This window comes from Lutjanus erythropterus, chromosome 17 (assembly GCF_056507025.1).
Source record: "Lutjanus erythropterus isolate fLutEry1 chromosome 17, fLutEry1.hap2, whole genome shotgun sequence".
Lineage (NCBI taxonomy): Eukaryota > Metazoa > Chordata > Actinopteri > Lutjaniformes > Lutjanidae > Lutjanus > Lutjanus erythropterus.
In genome coordinates this window covers 27492809-27512199 of record NC_139333.1, presented here as the reverse complement: position 1 = coordinate 27512199, position 19391 = coordinate 27492809, and the positions used below count along the sequence as shown (strand labels likewise).

The 19391-nt window shown below is 39.9% G+C and overlaps 1 protein-coding gene across 3 annotated transcripts in view; it reads right to left on the bottom strand.

The window, feature by feature from the left end:
• The window catches only part of LOC146312376 (thyroid hormone receptor alpha-B), a 49234-nt gene that overhangs the window by 3619 nt on the left and 26224 nt on the right, over positions 1-19391 (bottom strand). For all 3 annotated transcript variants that reach the window (XM_084740328.1, XM_084740329.1, XM_084740330.1), the window contains exons 3-6: positions 18372-18472; positions 16162-16309; positions 15588-15793; positions 3529-3675 (exon numbers count right to left, since the gene is read on the bottom strand). In XM_084740328.1, coding sequence (XP_084596454.1) covers positions 3529-3675; positions 15588-15793; positions 16162-16309; positions 18372-18472 — 602 coding nt within the window. The remainder of the gene's footprint in view (positions 1-3528; positions 3676-15587; positions 15794-16161; positions 16310-18371; positions 18473-19391) is intronic.

Genomic DNA, 19391 nt, shown 5'->3' with positions numbered 1-19391 from the left:
GACACAAAACAGCAACCACACAATTCAACCACACAGAAAAAAGTCCAGTAATCATCCATTTATAAGTTCAATATTTGAACAGATAAACAAAAAACAGAAGGTTCCTGTTCTTATACATTTCAGACTCAGAAGCATCTCCTGTCGCCAAACTTTAAAGGATAATTCCACGTAATTACAACCAGTCTGATCATGTAGCTGCTTGTGTTCATTCAAATGTCAAAATTGGCATCTGTGCATGCTGTGCCACAGTCCACGCTTCATGTCATTTCTGACTTTATTGTTTTATTCTTCTCAACTCCTCCTTATTATGATCAAATGTCTTTTTTATTAAGATTTGGTTGTGTTCTTATTTTGTATCCCTTTGTTTAGTCCCTCCAGGAAGTTGCAACAATTAACGGCATGACAAGAACACAAAGTTTGTCACTGTAATTGACATTTATCAATGTTCTGCATACTTACAGATTTTATACATATTCTATAATTTTGTTCTTTGAGTTTGAGCTCCAGAAAGATTTTGTTTCTTTCTGAATACCCCGCAGGTGCACTTCATTTACAAAAAAAACATATGTTGTTTGCATTTTCTTGATCTCAAGCCTTTTTAGAAAGGTTACTAGGACGACTCAGAACAACATGTGGTTTTCTTCACACTGCAACTTTCTTTTGCAACGTTCATGTGTTCCTGTGACTTCATTGCAAAAAAATGCCCTAAAAACATTGCAGTGTGCATCACAGTTGCTGTCTTAAAATCAGGCATTTTAGGCCAAAACAATCCCGGAGAGCCTGATCGTTCCTACATGTTCCCCATGTAGGATTGCTGAAACTGATCTGGATGTCGAACTTTTGTTTTAGTTGCAATATTTTAAGATCTCAACAAGAAGTTTGGTGTGTGGCCAGGGCGTACCACACTGGAGGAGAGAGGAATCAGAAGAAGAGTTAAGAAGAAACGACGGGGAGGGAGCGAAAGATGAAGATGGTTGAAAAGAGTCAGACGTGTATTCTTACTGATGAACACAGATTATGACTAATACACCCTGATTTACATGGATATTAGAATCTCCGGGTTGAAACCCATTTGATTATATCTACAGACTGATGTGCTGAATTAAATCTCACCTCAGTGTAAGCCTGTTTCTTATTCCGCTGCTCTTGACTGCTGAGTAGATTAATTGGCATTCATTGGCTTGATTTGTCTCGTAAATTTTTGCCTGGGGGGTATGCTTAATTTTTAGTGACTTGGTGAGCGCAGGCTTTGTTTCTGTGCATTCTTATCACTAATTCACCACAGTGAGCAGACCTCATGTAGGCTAAACTCTCCCTCCACCTCTTTCATCAGATTAGAAAGGCTTCTTTCACTATATAATCTATTATATTATGACTAAAAGATAGCACATTAAACATGACTGATTATATGTTTCAGTGTCTGGAATACTAAAACTGTGTGTCCTAAACTTTCCTCTGAAATTAATAGAATATCCAGCAGCAGAATGAGGAATTTATTCTAGTTTACACACTCATTTAAATAGAGGTATCCATCACAATAGTAACGATTGTATACTAAAAGAACAATCTGAATGAATTTACTTTAAAATATGCTGATTAAAAAAAAGAGACGACCTCTACTTTCAAAAGTATCAGTGATTTATGTTCTCAAAAAACAGTAATGGATTACAGTTACAACTTTTCCGTGCCCACTTGTACAGCTATTCTTCTTTTCTTTTCTAATGCACGCATTCACACACACACTGCAGCTGTCCCACTAGACAGTAACTCAGCTACCCTGATAATTATCCAATCACACAAGGTCTCATTACGAGCAGCGGAGACAAGAAACATGATTACATGTTGCTAATTAAGGCGGGGCTGGCAGGAACAGAAGTGCTTCTCTGATTGTCACCGGCAACAAAAGCTGCTTCTGGGTTCGTTTTTCAGCCAGACTCATATTATGAAGGCTGCAGCAAAGTGTAAATGATCAGAATATTAACCTGTGACTTGTGATTTTATATTGAACGATACAAAGATTTAAAAAGACGTGCTGTTACAGGGATAGTTTATAATTTTATGAGGTAGTTATCCATAGTCAGTGTATAATCTACAGTGGACGGTGGTCGACACGCCCCCAGTTTAAAGGAGCAGCAGGAATACTTGTGTGTGTGGAAGTGTGTGCCATATTTAGAATATTTTCATTGCTTTTTCCAACGGAAATCTCAGTTATGCTCTCCAAACCAAACAGAGTCCTTTGGCAAAAACAGTCATTCTACCTCACAGAACACAGGAGCTGCTGGTCTACTGCTGCCTCAATCTGTTAGTTTATTTGTATTATTGTGTGACATCAGACTGAAGTGACTGAACTTTAAAAATCTAGGGCTGACACCGTCTGATTGGGTGGTTGATTGTTATGCTCTTGTCCGACCAAATTCTCTTTAGTTGGACAGTTGCTGGTGTTACTTTCATAAAGAGAGAACCCGTCCTTAATCCATTATTGTCAGGAACGGTACATCTGCAGGCCTGATGTATTTTATTTTTGAGTGATATTTCCTGAAGATTCACTGGCTCCCACCCTTAATGGAAAGAAGACCTCTGTGGATCAAAGGTTTATTTTTCTGACTGTTTTATCAACGTGGGCCAGTCGGTAACTGTTCAGGCTCAGTGATAGATCGATACAGGCTGTCTGTGACCTGGTTTATACTTAAAGCTGTAAGTTTTGCCAGTTTGCTGTGATGTCTTAGTGTTTACTTAATACGCTGATCTGGTGAATTTGGTGTTAGCATGTTGCTAATGAGGGGCTACTCCCACAGGGAGGGGCATTGCTGGACTTATGTTGTTATATTGAGGGACAGTCAAGAGAAACTGTGTGAACGTTAAGCGTCAAGTAAAGCCAGCTACATAGCAGGATTAGCAGGTTTGATGCCGGAAACTGTTTTTTTGCTTTGGTTGACTACAGCCTAACTAAAGTCACACAATAACACAAACTATCTAACGGATCGAGATAGTGTTAGATAAGCAAATACCATGAGCTGCGAGGAAAAATGACTATTTTGAGTGTGGTTGCTTTGGAGAGAGCAATACTGAATATATTCTGAATACAATGGGCCTTTTTTTAAATGTCTAAAATAGGTTTTGCTGCTGACCCTGTCCACAGTAGTACATTGTTTAGCTTCCTACGCTGGTCGTCCTTCTGCTTCCTCAAAACTGGTATTCTGCTGATTGCTATTCTGACTATAGATAAGTAACCTCGTACAACCCCACTTCAAATAATCCGAACCATCCCTTTAAGGCAAAAATGTTGGTCATAACTCTTGTCCCACATATTGTTGGAGTCCTCCTTAAGCAGAGGTAGGGCTAATTCTACTCAACAAGTTCAGCTCCTAAATCAGACATTTCCTTATCTCACGCCCTCTCACATGATGACAGGATCTTGGCCGCCCGTCTCCCGCTGTGTGTTATAGTTATAGTATGGCAGTTATAATTTGTATCTGTCAGGCTCCCACGCCCACCCTCTGATCCTCTGATCCAATAACCACCACTCACCTCAGAGAACATGGGCAGTTTTTTGGCAAAGTCGACGACACGGGTGATGGCAGGAGTGATGATCTTGGTGAACTCGCTGAAGGCCTCCAGGTCCACCTTGTCTCCGTCCGACGTGGGCGCAACCGGGGACTGGCCGATTTTGTCTGGCTGCATGAGGAAAGAAACGTGGGTTGATGATTAGAGCACAGCCGCAAATGACACTAGACATGAGCAAAGGAGGACTAGATTAAGAGTTTAAAATGTTCTGTTTTTGTCAGTTAAACCCAAGGAAAGACAAAAACCAACAGTGAACTCATCCTACTAGGACATACTGCATAAATGCTCAATTGCTGTCCAAAAACTGTGCCTTCATCAAAGGTACCAGGGCCGCAACTAATTGATTAATTGATTATTTGTCTGCCCTATTAAATGTAGAAAATAATGAAAAATCAGTGTTTTCAAAAGTCCAAGATGGCGTCCTCAAACGTCTCGTTTTGTCAACAACCCAAAGATATTCAGTTTAAGGTAATAAAAGAGTAAAGAAACCAGGAAATAGTCACATTTAAACAGATGAAATCAGAGAATTTTGACTTTTTAAAAAAAAAACCCTTCACTTGATTAGCAAAATAGTTGGTGATTAATTTCATAATCAATTAATCATTGCAGCTCTAGAGGAACTGTAGTTTATTCTGACTTAATCCCACATACACTCCCCTGCTGCTGTAAATAGTTCCTAACAAATCCACCTGTTGGAATAACATTTGCTAAAAACTACAGTGCGCAGCTGTTTTGGGTGATTACTGAAGCTTTTATCTTTAAAATTAAATTAATCATAGGCTCAATGGTGCGACTTGTACGGACTGACTGAATTCAGAAAAGGGAGTTTATCTTATTACAGCCAAGGTCCTGGAATGACCTGCAGGCTTGACTCAATCTGCCCTCCCTCATCTGTTTATCCAGTTTTAAACAAAAGCTAACTGAAGTTTTTATGACAAAATCCTCCTCCTGTAATATGTGGTTAATTACATGCATTTTCTGCGTGCATTTGAGGTCTTCTCTGACACGTGGACATTAGTCTTTTGAATTGTACCATTTGGCATGTCCTGTCCTCTATTCTATGTAGTAGACGTGCACTCGATGTGTTGGGCAAGTTACCAATGAAAAAGAGCTTGTGTCAGAAATGTTAAATTTTTAGCTGGTTAAGTAAAGGTTAAATAAAAAAAGATTTTAAAAGATTTACGTCTTCAGTAGTAACCAGTGGGCCGAGTACCACAGGCAGGGTAGGGAAGTCGGAAAGTATTCAGAGGTTTGGGGTGCCTTCCCGTACCTATCCTACCATAGTATTTAGTATGCCTGAAAAAGATTTAGTATGTTCCAATACATGGCGTGTTTAATGCAGTTTGCCAAAATTGCCAGGATGTCCTGCATCCACACATTTTGCAATATGCAGCATGCTTTTCTACCTATTCTGACCCACAATCCTCTGTGCAGTGGAGGATACATCAAATTGACTGCGCCCTGCCCCAGCGCAGACATGCAACAGCTCATTGATGCTGCCTTCCAAATTACATACCTTTTCTTTTAATTCAAATGTTGTGTTACAGACTGTGACGGACGTATGAGCAAGAGGTTTATAGTTCACGGTGTAGCTCACGCTGCACACATGTTTTTTTTAATATTTTTTATCACCTTATCTACCTAAGTCATTTTGTTCATGTTTCTTCCTTCTTTCTTCCCTTGTTTGTATTTATTAAACTTAACTTTTGAGTATATTTTCTTACTTCTAAATAGAATAATTGACGACGCCAGCTAGAGAGAGACAGAAGAATTTCACCACTCTGATAACATATGACAATAAAGCCTTTGAATCATTGAAGCCTTATCGCAGAAATGGAACATAAAAGTGCATGCACAGTGATCGAGTAGGAAAGGAAAAAAAAGAAAAGAACAAACTGTGCTACAGTATGACAAAAGAGTACATTGGAACAAGTTTCAGTTGAGAGAAGGGGTGTGTTTTTAGACTTAAAGAGCACGAAAGAATAAAATAAAATTATAGAAGAATCGATAAGAGCGGAGTAGGGCTTAGAGTAAAATACACCAGAGGAAACAACACAGTTTTAAACGTTTTATAGCCTTTTTGCTGCTCTCTACAAAGTGCTCTCTTGCCTTGGGAGACAAATTAAAATCAATTTATCAGATAATGACGGCAGATTGTGCTCTGTGAAAGGAATGGGACATGTCACCCGAAAGATAGTGGTTACTTAGAGGAGGACTGCAGTGAGGAAACTGCAGATCAGTAATACATATGTTTACGGAGTTGTGCGACTATGAAAAATATTGTTTCACGCTCCGATGAATAAAATGAGTGTCAGGGCCGAAGTCATTTATTCAGACTGGGCTCTGACAATAAATGGGACGAGATAAAAGTATAGAAATAATCACCTCACATGAGGAACCATCAATCACAATCCAGAGGGAGAAGGATTGTGTAAATCAGAGTGAACTTAGCCAGTCGTCTGCTGTGCAGCTGAAAGCTGAGCAATTATGGAAAAATTAAAGCATCGCAATAATAACTTTGATGGACTGCAAGTCTTGTCATCTGAGAGCCAAAACAAAGCATTGGTTTCACTGGATGTCAGTGGCATTTTTCATTTCACTGTTGAGTAAATATCTCTCTGGAGGGAGTCGGAGGGAGCAGCTGAGGTTCTGAAAGCAGGCCACGCTCTCCAGTGGAGAAGCTTGGAAAAAAAAAGCAAGACAAAGTTCAGCTGCATGTCAGAAGTCACAACTGATAAGGATGACAGGGATAAATATGTAGTCTTTAACTCAAATCTGTTAAAAGGCTCTAAAGGCTGAGTTTGGATTTTTTTGGCGCAGGGTTGAATGAGGCAGCCTTTTCCGATGGAAAACCGCAGTTAAGTAAATCAAATATCACTCTCTCCAAAGCCACCAGACTGCATTGGCAAAATCAGTAATTCTACGTCACAGAACACTGGAGCTGCTGGTCTACCACTGCCTCGATCGGTGAGATATTGTGTGACTTCTGTGCTTTACAAGGTTCGTCCAGATCCACTGAAGTCTCACAATAACACTTACTAACCGACTGAGACACTGATAAATGATTAAAGATTAATGCTTTTGCCAAAGGAATTTGGTTGCTTTGAAGAGAGCAATACTTGGCTTATATCACAGGGTTCACACAGGTGCTGGAAATCCTTTAAAATATTTGAATTTTAACGTGGTGTTTTCAAGATTTGAAAAGTGCTTGGAAACTGCTGTAATTTAAATGAAATATACTGTAGTTATCTCCAAAGCCACCAGACTCCTTTAAGAAAATCAGCAATTTTATCACACTGAACACAGGAGTCTGCCGCTGCCTCGGTTGGTCAGTAATTTGGGTTATTATGTGACTGTATTTTACAAAGTTAGTTCAGATTTGCTTAAATCACACAGCGACACAAACAAACTAACCAGCTGAGACAGTGATAAATGAGCAACTCCCAGATAAAGTGACTATTTCTGCCAAAGGAGTTTGGTTGCTTTGGAGAGAGTGATATTTGGTTTATATAACTGAAAATACTTGAAAATACTTTTAATTTTTATGTGGTGTTTTCAAGGTTTGAAAAGTGCCTGGAAACTGCTGCTACATAAGCCAAGTACAGCTCTCCAAAGCAACCAGACTCCTGTGATGAAAACAGTTTTGGATTAATTTGTCCAAGTTGTGAGGAAGATCTGAGATATCTGCATGGACCCACATATAATGGAGGTGCTCACAGAACTGAAAAATGGCCTTTAAAAAAATGCAACAGCACTATGTCTTTCCAGAAACTCATTGTCAACACGTTTCATGGAGAATATTTCTTCAGTAGATTGCAGCGAGGTGTGTGGATGTCTTTACCCAGATTAATGGAGATTCAGATTCTGGAAACAGATGTTGCTGTTGAATATTTTAAATGTAATTTTTCAATGCAAGCTAAATTCCATTCACCTGCGTTCACCTTCGTTGGTGTGGCTGCAGAAATTTCTGAGACCGATATTTAAAAAGCTGGACAAACAAAACCAAATCTTCCTTAACCATCCTTCAGCTTTGTATGCCATTTCATTCTTCTACTCCATCCTTTCAAACCATAAACCCATTTCTGTCATTTTTAGGGTGGGACAGTGGTTTTTAGGGGGAGGCAACAGGTCAACAGCATATGTCACGTAAGAAGCTGTATACATCAACTGAAAGCTGGAAAGCTGAAGATTAATTTGAAATGCAGCTCAGCACTCTGTGTCAAGGTTTTCTAGTCATACATCTGTAATAAAGATTGTATTTTGATTAGACGGTTATTCAATCTTTCAAAGTTTAGAGTGTATAAGCCCTGAGAACATTATTATGAAAAGTGTACATCTCATATGTTGCTGCAGCAATTTGTGTGTAGACAAACACTACAGAAGTGTTTGTCAAGATCTTAAAAGCTCACCTGTGATTTGGTGTCAAAAACATTTGATTTTGGAGATTTCTGTAAGAATTGCATTCTTCAGTGATTGGATGGTGAGCACGTCTGTTCTGGGGATTGCTCAGAGACCCCCTTATTATCATATATATATATATGTAGGAAAGCCATCCATCCTCTGAAAGCCCCAGATCTCTAGTTTGTTGTTGTGGAGTTTCATTAAGCTGTGATTATCCCAGAGGTCACATTTGGTGATTTTATAAAGTGAAGAAAAGTTTCAAAAAGTGCTCTCATTGAAATGAAATGGCTTCGATGGGGACAAACGTCATCACACATGGATACTACTGGGCTCACTGAATCCACAAGAGTCTCAAACTCTCAGTCATACCCAATTTATGCAATTCCAATGCTGTTTAGGGACCCCAGTATGCAAACATATTCAAACAGAATTGGCAAAAACAACACACTTATGCTGCAAAACTGCTTGGCACTAGCATAAAGTGGGCCTGTCTGTAAATGGAAGACTCTTGGGTCCCATCAAACTAATTTTCATTCAGACATCTTGAGGTGAGATGTCAAGTTTTCTATGGATGGTTTAGGTCCTCTAGATTCAGATGACACCAGTATGTTCACTCTGGCTTTAAAACTGAGCCTGCTACAGCCTCTGAAAGACAGTGATGCTGGCTGAGGATGAGGGTGTCCTCGTGGAGTTTAGGAGGTTTTAATCTCAATACCAGAAGTGTTGCTGGAGCTCTGATAGCTCTGCAAAGCAGTTGATATACAAGCAATTATAAAACCGTTTGTGATTATGCTGTGCATGGGTGTATATTTGTGTTTGTGAATGTTCTCTACATCTCAGGCCTGCGGGGCTTCATATGGACTAATGTGATTTTCAACTGATAATGTTTGTTTATTAGCTGCACGGCCATCTGGGTGGCATTGAGGGAAAACATTTGGCTGCAGTATAACCGCAGAGCTGGAGAGGGACTGTGTCTTTGCTGCTGCTATATAGGCTGGTTGCTGAGGGAGCCTGAATCTCAATGTGGTGTAAACGCTCCTAAAGAAACTCTGAAACGTACGGAAAAAAAGAAAACTGCTCGTAACGTTTCCCAAAAGAGGCACAAGATATTTAGACTTTGACATGAAGCCACGGCACACAGCAATTGGCAATTGCTAAATCGTGGGGAGAAAAGGGGAGGGAACTTCTTATACTGCAGTCTCATCAGTTATGTGGTGAGCCTCAACTCTTGACCTTTTATCAGATGGATTAGTGCTGGAAAGTTTGCTCCAGACGAGCTGGAGAAGAGAAATGGGGAGGCCCAATATGTTTTAATCTGGCAGACGGATGGTTTCACCCCCACACTGTGAACTGCACACTTCATTCTGTATGTTATTGAGATACATTTTGAATTAATATTGTTAAGAGTATTGTGTGTTCTTAGCAGAATATAGATAGAAAGTTAGAAGATTCTCGCAGTTCCATAACATATTATGTTATATAATATCAGTGGGATTAAAGGAGTTATTGATCAATAAAAATAACTCAGTGGCTACTTTTCAAGGTGAAGACTTCTCTGGCTTCCAGATTCACCTTTAGTGCAAAAACTCCCCACACACTTTACTCCAGCACAGATGAAATATAGACATCTGAACCTTGGGTTGTGCTTTTTTTCCCAGAGTATTGATATAAATGATCTGGCATGCAGGTATGCAGTTAAAAAACAAAACAAAAAACAAGCTGGTGTTTTTGAACATCCAACTCTGAATGTCTGCACTCAACCAAAACCATATGTCCCTCCGAGCACGAAGCTGAGCAGAAAATTTGAAGCCTGCCGGTCGAGCTGTCCTATTTGCTTAATGTCGCTGAGACAGACAGCAAATGACTGTAGATAAAGTTAACGAGTTCACAACCTATTGAGAATATGAGGCTTGTGTGATCTGAGCGGCTGCCAGTAGGGTTCATGCTTCACTTGGCCTGGAAAACCAAATAAAAGACCTGAAGCCTAAAGTGAGGACTGACCTTTACGAGCCACATAGGAGGAAATAATGATGGTATATAGCATCCTGCATATGAGTAAACATGAGTAATAATTTAGCATTTCGCATTCACATTTTGCATTTTTAGGTCCAATGAAGCTTCTGCATCCCTGATCAGAAAACCAAACACTCCTTCAGTATATGACATGAAGTTCATCAGATATGTGGATGTATGTTCTCGCCTTTTTCTCTATCATCATTCTATGAGAGCAACTTCTTAAAATTTAATCCCCACATTCACTCATATAATATTTTGAATGCTGATCATTTCCACCTTCCTTTTTAAAAAACAAAACATGGCCGGTAGTCCCAGAGATGTTCTGTCGGACTGTGGTGTGGAGATATGGAACACAACAGTACGTTATCAACCCTTGTCTTTTAGCGCACTCTTGACATTTTTAGAAGGCAACAGTCATCACATTTAATTCACAATGCCTAATTATTTCTTAATATATGCACATATATATCTATGCTGTTGCCATGGGAGTGCCAGGGTGCGCCTGTGTCACCCAGAGAGGCAGCTAACACACCCAAAAATCAAATGCAGAATGAAATATTCATTATGGCCTTACTGAAATGTTTTGTTTCAAACTTAGGCTTTTATGGTCTAATTATAATAACTGTTAAACTAGATTCTAAATTATTTTTGTTAAAAAAAGCCTATTGCACAGCATGCAGTCCAATCAAATTTATAAATCTATAAATTGATACATGCTATTGACCTGTGACCCCAGCAAGCATAGAGAGAAATTAGCAGTGTAATAAACAATGAAACGCCTGCAGCTAATGCAAGAATCTCGCCGCTACTTTATCAAAATCTAAACAGCTCGCTGTTTTAACTTCTTGCATTGTCAACTAAAGACTTGTTGCTGGCATTTTGAAGGGAACTTGCACAGAGTTTGGAAAAATAATTAAATAATGGAATCATTTAGAGCCATGCCACGCTGTCTTGCCATTTGGCCGTCAAGTTGCACAGGTAGGTTGTGTCCTGATAAAGTTTTGTGTAAATGAAATTTGGGGGAATGCTGTGTAGATTAGTCTTGCCTCTTTGTTATCTGCTCTATTGTAGGCCTATTTTGTTTCATTTGATATTTGTGACGTTTAAAATAATAATCAAAGAATGGACTGTACAATGACCAAAGCACTTTTTACACTGTGTCATGTCTGTGTTGCGTGAAGCCTATATGGAGAGTAATGGATGGTTATGTTGCACATCAGTCATCTGTATTTTATGTAGTTGTATATGTGTGCAAATAATAAAGAAAAGATCACTTATGACTGAGTAGAGGTGTGTGGTGTTGGCTGTATTTGTAGAGACCCTTCTTCCTGTATTTCCATATTTTCTCATTATTTTGCTGAGCTCGGGGCGCTTTACCAACCCAAAACATTGGAATTTGATGTCCTGGGAATCAGACTCATCATCATAGACACGCTAATCACCAAGAATTCCAATGCATTTTTTAATACAATGGCTCTCTAGACGTTAAGATTACCGCCAGACAGATGTGTTGACGTGCACATGCACACACAGCTGTATGAACTGAAACTCTCATAAAATTTGTTTCCAGATGCCAGACCACAGAATGAGAGAGAGAGAACACTGTGTAACTGAACTCAGACCAGAGGGTGCTCAGTTGCATCAGCCAAATAATACAAAGGGCAAGACACAGGTGTGAAGCACTTTTCAATGATGTGTTCCTGTTTGGTTTCAGCAGCTGAGCTCTTGTGTGGCAAACACACTACAGTTGTTGCTGATCAGGTGCATTCATTCATGGCCGGTTGACAGTTTAAACTGGATAAGTCCAGAATATGTGTCATGTCATGAGATGAAAATAAACACACTTTCCAGGAACGTGACAGTGAACTGACTCAAATATTTTATTGTTTTTTTCTGTTTATTATCATAATAAACTGACCTGAACTAAATATCTTTGGGCTTTATGGTGGTCTGGTATGGTCTACTGGTTGCTTTTATTTTTAGTACGTGTTCAAGCTTGTGCAGAGTCTAACAAATTTAAGGCACTTTGTCTGGAACTTTTCTGCTTCTCTGCCTCTCTTCGTTCTTCTTCACTTTACCAAAAGACTGCAGCAGTCCTTTGCTTGACTTGATGCAGAGCTTATTGTAATCAGTGCATCATTCAACAAAGTCATCCTTCACTGAGCAGTCATTTGCGAGCTAAAAAGTGCGGCGTATGAGGAGCGGTGTCACTGCTGCCCTCTTATAGCTGCCGTCCCCACAGGACTGAAAAGGCTCATCCTGGTCGGCTTAGCATGTAAATTTAGATATTCAGGGTTCAGCGGCTACAGCCTCCAGAGCCCTGTTATGGGTGAAGCCTGTGTGAAATAGAACTGTTTATCCCTTTAGATGAACCAGGCTCAGGGCTTATAGACAGTATTTCACAGGAGCACGGGTTACTGTGCTAATCAGTCTTTTAAATCCTGGTTATTGTAAGCCCTGCTCGAGAGACTGGCTCTCAAAAGCTCACTGTAGATTAATAAAATGGAACAATATGTTTCTTAAAGGAAAATTCTATAACATCATAATAATAATAAGACCATGATATGCCATTAGAAATTAGGGAACACGTTAAGCTGAAATACTCGCTTCTTTGACAGCAACAATACAACTGTGGTGTCCTTTGAAATTTCTATTCTGGGCCAGAATAAATATGTGATTTTGTTTGCTCAATTTAACTGTTATAAACATCTACTCCTTCTAAAAGTTTATTAATGATTTCTTATTTAAAATATATTTATATTTTACTTAAAATAATTTGTATTTTTTATGACTATAGGTATGACAAGAAGAATTTTGTTGATCTCTGAAGACATTGTGGTAATTTTATGATTAATTACAGTAAATATATGACATATTTTTCATCTAAATGGGATTTCGACCTATTTAATAAACCGTCTATGGCTCCAACTTGCTATTCAGACTGCAGTAATATTTTTTGGACATGCAATTATTACATATTGCTCAGTTAATACTAACCTTAACCTTCTCACTGTAGTGTTAATTCCAAATATAAGTCTTGATGTAAGTGAGGACCAGGTTTAATGATCTAACTTCACACAGAAATAAAATAATACACACATTTATCCTTTCTCTTTAATGAAGTTCTTACACTTCTCTCGCTTGAAGCTTCACACCTGCTCACGCACGTTATACCCGCATGGCCTCCATCCCATCACACCCGGCTATGTCCTTCTTGTTGCCTAGCAACACCCTCCACAATGCTTGCCACTACACCACCACTGAGTGCTTTCAACCCCTTTCCACGTGAAATTCCCACATTTCTCACATCTAACACCCACCTACACCTCACAGGTCCCTTGTTTTCTATATAGAGTCTGTTGATTTGGCCGTGAGCTGTGGCCCAAAGCCACTCTGAAATTGTTAGCAAGCGCTTAAAACTGGGTAAGCACCTCCGATAATCCCAGGCCAGAACATGAGGTCAACGCCTGTCTGTGTTGGCGTGAGACAGGGGGAAGACTGATACCAGGCAGGCAGGGGACACCCTGACAGGGCCGTCCAGGATAAATCTGAGCACTGAGCGCGGCGGGAAGACAGTATGAGAGGGAGAAACTCTAACTGCCAGCATCCCTGCCAACTTGTAGATGAGCGCTCATGACTGAGGATTTGCGCTGGCTGAGATAAGGAGGGAGCTCACAGAAAACAGACGGGGAAAAATAGAGGGGAACGTAAGGGTAGACTCCAAGGGACAGTGAGCGAGGAAACAAAGAAATGAAGACGAGAGAGAGATTAAAGCAAAGAGAAAAAAAAGAGAGAGTGTGAGAGGTGTGAATGAAACCTATGAAGGGAATTAGGTCTGGGTAAGAGCCCAGAAGGATTAGGATGAATAAACCCCCCCAAATGCTGAAGAGAAATGAGGAATAAAGACACAGAGAGGCAGAAACAGTAACAGAGAGCGGGGAATACAGAACGATAAAGTCATACAGAGCTACTCTGACAGGCAGGCATGTGAGGAAAGAGCCTCACTCCCCTCCAGATAAAGTGAAACACTATCATTTCTGATTTTAGCATGCATGTTTGTGTGAGGAAATCATCCATCCCTGTCCTGTTGTTCAGCTCTGATGGGTTTCAAGGCAGAAAAACTGAAGCACAAACACTACAACACAGTTTAACAGCTTGAAATGAACCCTGTGGCAGTTGTTTGTTGAGTGTTTTTGCACTTAAAAAGGCATTAATGTTACTGCAAAGTCAACCAATCCTGAGTGCTTGAACAACAGGAACATGCAGAATAAATTTCATACAGCATATGTTTGTTTTATCCTTTATCCTGTTCTGTCTCTTGTCTTACGTTATTTTCTTAGTTTTGGCCAATGTTTCGATTTACGTCGATTAAAGGAAGTCAGACAGGTCAAGAAGCTTGTGTGGTGAGTTGATCAGACCCTTGGTTAAACCAAATTTGCCACAAGCTGTGCACACACACAACTTTCCCATGCATGAGACATTTCACAGTTTCACTTCCAGTTTTAAATTTTACTTTTCATGAAAAGTGGTGTCGATATCAGGTCGCAGCGGTTCCTGATTTACAACCTGTATTATTATTTGAGCATTCTTTTGCCCTGTCAGACTGATGCTGTCGTGTTCCCAGATCTCAGTGATTAACTTGGTGAATGCATGGTCATCATAACAGATAGAAATGATGCCCATAGCTATAAAAAAAATAAGACCCAGTCTTTAATAACCCGGAACTATCCTTTAAAAATCAGAATCTAATTGCTGGAAACCTCAAAGACTGTTTACGGTAGATTTGCAACATTCAGTCCTGTTTTTCCTGTGTTTCTGAACTGTATTTCAAAGCCAGAGCTCTCCTGTGTCCTTGTTTCTTCTGGGAAACTCCTCTAATTTGTGCAGTACTCAAACTTCAATGATGAACAATCATCACAACTTTTTTAATCGTCTATGAAACACAACCTAAACACACAGTTTACATACAATTTAAACCCATCTGTCACTGCAACCTGGCAACCAACACCCGGATTCAAGGGGTGTGTGTGCAGCTGCTCTCTGCAAAGTCAGATGAGCTAGCCAACTAATGCTTAGCTATTGTCAAAATGTCAGGGCAGGACGGTATTCCACCCAAAGAATCTAAATATACTTACAAACCTCATATCCAAAAAGGTTGGGCTGCTGTGTAAAATGTAAATAAAAACAGACTTAAGACTCTACCATGCAAAATAAAAGACATACATCAACAACATCCAGAAACGCTGCAGACTTCTCTGAGCCCGACCTCAACTGAGATGGACTGATGACAAACTCTCACATCTGTGAAGGCCCCAATAATGCTGAGAGGTAAATATAGGTTTTGGAGCGACATATGCTGCCATCCAGATGACGTTCCTGCTTGTTTCAGCGAGACAACGCTAAGACACATTGTGTACGAGTTCCTGCAGCGTGTCTTCGTAGTAAAAGAGTTCAGGTACTAGACTGACCTGCTGTTTTGGAATTGGGGTTTGGATACTCCTGCTTTAAAAAAACATATTGTGACACGTAAATGTTTGTGGGCAGTGTGGTGGGTATGGCTGATTTGACGGGTATCACTTATTGTCAACTTCTCCACATCCTCTTACCAGGAATTTGCGCTTCTGTTTCCACTGGGCGCCCTGAGCATTGGTGTGTCGGTGGGCCTCCGTCACCAGGTGGATCAGCTCCCACTCGTCCCCGGTGGGCTCTGGACGGTTCTGGAGAGTTTTCACCATTTCCTCCTTCTTGCGTCGCTCCCTGTTCTCCTCAATCAGCCGCCGCTTAGCCACCCGCTTCGAGTCATCCAGCACCACTGGGAGGAGATGCCGGAGGAGGAAAAAGATCCACAGAAAGAGAGAGCGCAGAGGGAAAGAAAACAAATTAGTTTGCATGTCGCCTAAAACCTGCATATCATCTAAAGTTGCAGCTTATATGCAAAGTTTCTATACAAGCCTTCTATATGAAGTCCTCATACATTTTCTTGACACTTTTTTTCTAAGAGCTTCAGCACACAATATAAAACATTAATTTAAAATTGGATCAATAGCTTCTCTCTGTGTGATCTTCAAACATTAAAAGAAGCAATAAGCGAGACTTAGTACTGCAGCTACGTCTGAAGGTGCAAGGATATACGCTCTCTCTCTCTCTATGTGTGTATGAATAAGTAGGTGCAACACTCACAGTCCATGGCCATGCCCACTGCAATGCACTTCTTGAAGCGGCACAGCTGACACTGGTTGCGGGTAATCTTGTCGATGATGCAGCAGCCATCGTACTTACAGGAGTAGGAGGGGTGGAGGTTCTTTTGAATGGTCCTACGGAAGAAACCCTGGTGACAGACAGTAAGAAAGGAGAGATGGACGGTTTGTAGACAAAGGAGAATTTATATAAAGGAAGGCACATATAAAGAGTGTAAAAGGGCAAGGCGAACGCGATGGATGGATTGTCGACACAGGAGAAGAATATATCAAAAAGAGAGGCGCATACAAAGAGGGTTATAAGGACAAGGTGAAAGCAAGAGGGTGAATGAGACACAAAGAGGAAAGACTGACGATACGGAGTGAAAACATGGAGTCTACCACAACTTCTTGCTGCTTCTTCTATGTGACTAATTCAGAAATAAAATCATTAATCCAAAACTTGTTGTGAGGTGGACTGTACCTGACTTGCTACTTGTCCCTGGAATTCTAAATTCGGGATAATTTAGGCTCTTATTCACAGTACAAATTAAAAATACTGTCATTTAACTTTTTGTATACTTTCTTGATAATGGTTTTGAATTGGGTATGCTTGTGCTCAGACATATGTAAGAAAAAAAAAAACCCAAAAAACACTTGAGTTGTTGTGAAACAGGTGCAATAAATCATCTCTGCTCCTGATTAATCTGCCTCTTTGACTCTGAGTCAACTCAACAACGTGCAACTGACTATCACACTTGCGTTTTTATATCACTTACGACTTCTTTGACAAAAACGCTAAGTACATAACATTAGTTAGTCTCATCAAATTGTCTGTGCCTTTTCTGTGTCTAACTTCCTGCCTCTGTCAAAAATAGCCTTGGTGTGAATTTGAAGTGGAGCAGAGCAGAAAGCGGCTTCTGGGATACTCCAAGGTGCTGCTGGTGAAATGACAAGCGTTGTGCAGAATGGCTGCGATCAGCTCCGGCTGATGTGGCGCCTGGTGAAATCAGTTGGTTTAGATACCCACCAAAAAGTTGTATTTCATGTGAAAGTAAATAAAAGTTAATAATTCTATATGCACCCAAATGATGAAAAATCTGGTTCACGATTGTGAGCAATTTTTGAAATATTTCTTTTACCTAAAGATTCTCTAAAGATTCAAGTTTATCCAACAAAGAAAAGTAAATGACCTCAACAAAGGATTATAGGTTTAGATTATTTCAAAACTTCAAAGTTTGATTCAAAACTCAAATATCTAGTAAAGGCAGTTGCCTTGACATTACAAGTCTTTTCAGCTTGTTTATTTTTACAGTGTGTGCCGGGGCCAGGGAGATGTCAAAATCAAAGCGTGATCTTACACGCCCACACAGTCTAAACGGGAAAATTACCTTCTTTTTTTTAAACTACGTTTTCTAATAGTTATGAACTTTTATTTTCATTCATTCTTTTTTGTGTGTGCTTAACGAGACACTGCATTTTTAATATTTCAAGACATATTTCCAGAGGCTTTAACATCCAAGTATTGTAATTGCTGAAAGGTAACAGCGTAGGAGTGAGCTGAACAAACCAGTTGGAAATTAACTCGTATTTATTAAATAAGCCTTGATTCTGCGCCTGTATTATTAGACTAGAAGTATTATTTTGCAGAGTGAAGAAATCTCCACATTACTGATGTGCAAGGGCTGATAAGCAAATAATTAGCATGAATCTAATGTCTTTAATTGGCGTCCTGATCAATCATACATCAAATACATCATTGCCCACAGAGCTCGATCGCGATCCGTTCAGTTGTGCCTCAGATATCACATGTCACCGATGAACAAACATGAGCAGAGGGAGGAGAAGGAGAAGGAGAAGAAGAAGAAGAAGAGTGATCATACGACCAACCGCCTGACAATAAAGACTGAGAGCTGACGTGACAGACTGACAGGTTTTATACAAACATGTCAATATATCATCTTTCTGGCTTGTACACAATGTATGTGTTGTGTTTGTGCGGATGTATGCGCTCACTTTGAAGTAAGTGACTGTTCCAGAGTGTGTGTGTGTGTGTGTGTGTGTGTGTGTGTCAGATATGAAACTGTGTGCGGAACCAGGTGACCTCAGAGACTCATTTTAGATTTTCTGGCAGATATTATGTAGGTTATGAGTCGTGTGTGGATATGAACTACAGGCATGTGTGTAAATGTGTGTGTGCGTGTGTGTGTGTACCTTGCAGCCCTCGCAGGTAATGCAGCGGTAGTGGTAACCTGTGGCCTTGTCACCACACACCACACATGGCTCATCCTTTTCGAGGTAGCTGGGTATATACCCTGAGAGACAGAGAAGCAGAGAGAAAAACAAAGTTAGATACAATTTTAGTGCACGATACGGTAAAAAAAAATCCCACTGCAATTTTTTTGACAGATTTTGCATGATGATTCATGATTCGTGGGAATCATTTTCACACTGCTTCTCAGAAAAACCCCCAACTAAAATCATAATAATGTGACATTGTTGGGGTCTCAATCAAACAAACAGGTTTTCTTACATCTGGAGAACAAGATTTGTAGATCATGGCCAGGCATGGGAAGTAACATTCTTGTACAAATACTTGGTGTACTTCAGTGTATTTTTCAGTTTTCTGTACATTATTTGAGCATTTCTTTTTCTGACAACTTTGATAATTGATAATTGAATTGATTTTGATAATATTTTGATTAACTGTGAAGCCCAGTATGTATGTTTTTACTATCATAAAGATGTTTTACAGAGATCATCACAACAATAGATAACACCGACATCCCAACGCATCATGTCTACTCATCACCACTGCAGCAGCCTTACAGACTGAACCATTTCTGCTGATTCATCCAAACTGTGGAAAAACTTACAGTAACAGTGGCCATTCACTGTTTTTACATGGTACCATAAACACACTGAAAGCTGATCTCATGAGCCTCCATATCCAGTGTGATTGAATTTATTTTCTTGGCCCAGGGAGAAACTTCAGATGAGACGCAATATTCTCAATAGCGCAATAGTCTCCTGTGGTAAGAAAGTAAAAGCAGCTAGACAGGTATTTTGTTTTGGTAGCAGTGATGCCTGAGCATCACTGTCTGGCCCTAAGGACAAACAGTTCTGTCTTTGTTAAGAAACACCATCACTGAACATTGACATAACTTCTGTGTCTGTACAAGAAAACTCCATGGGGCACCTTTAAAAATCCATAGCTTTATCAGCTTATACAAC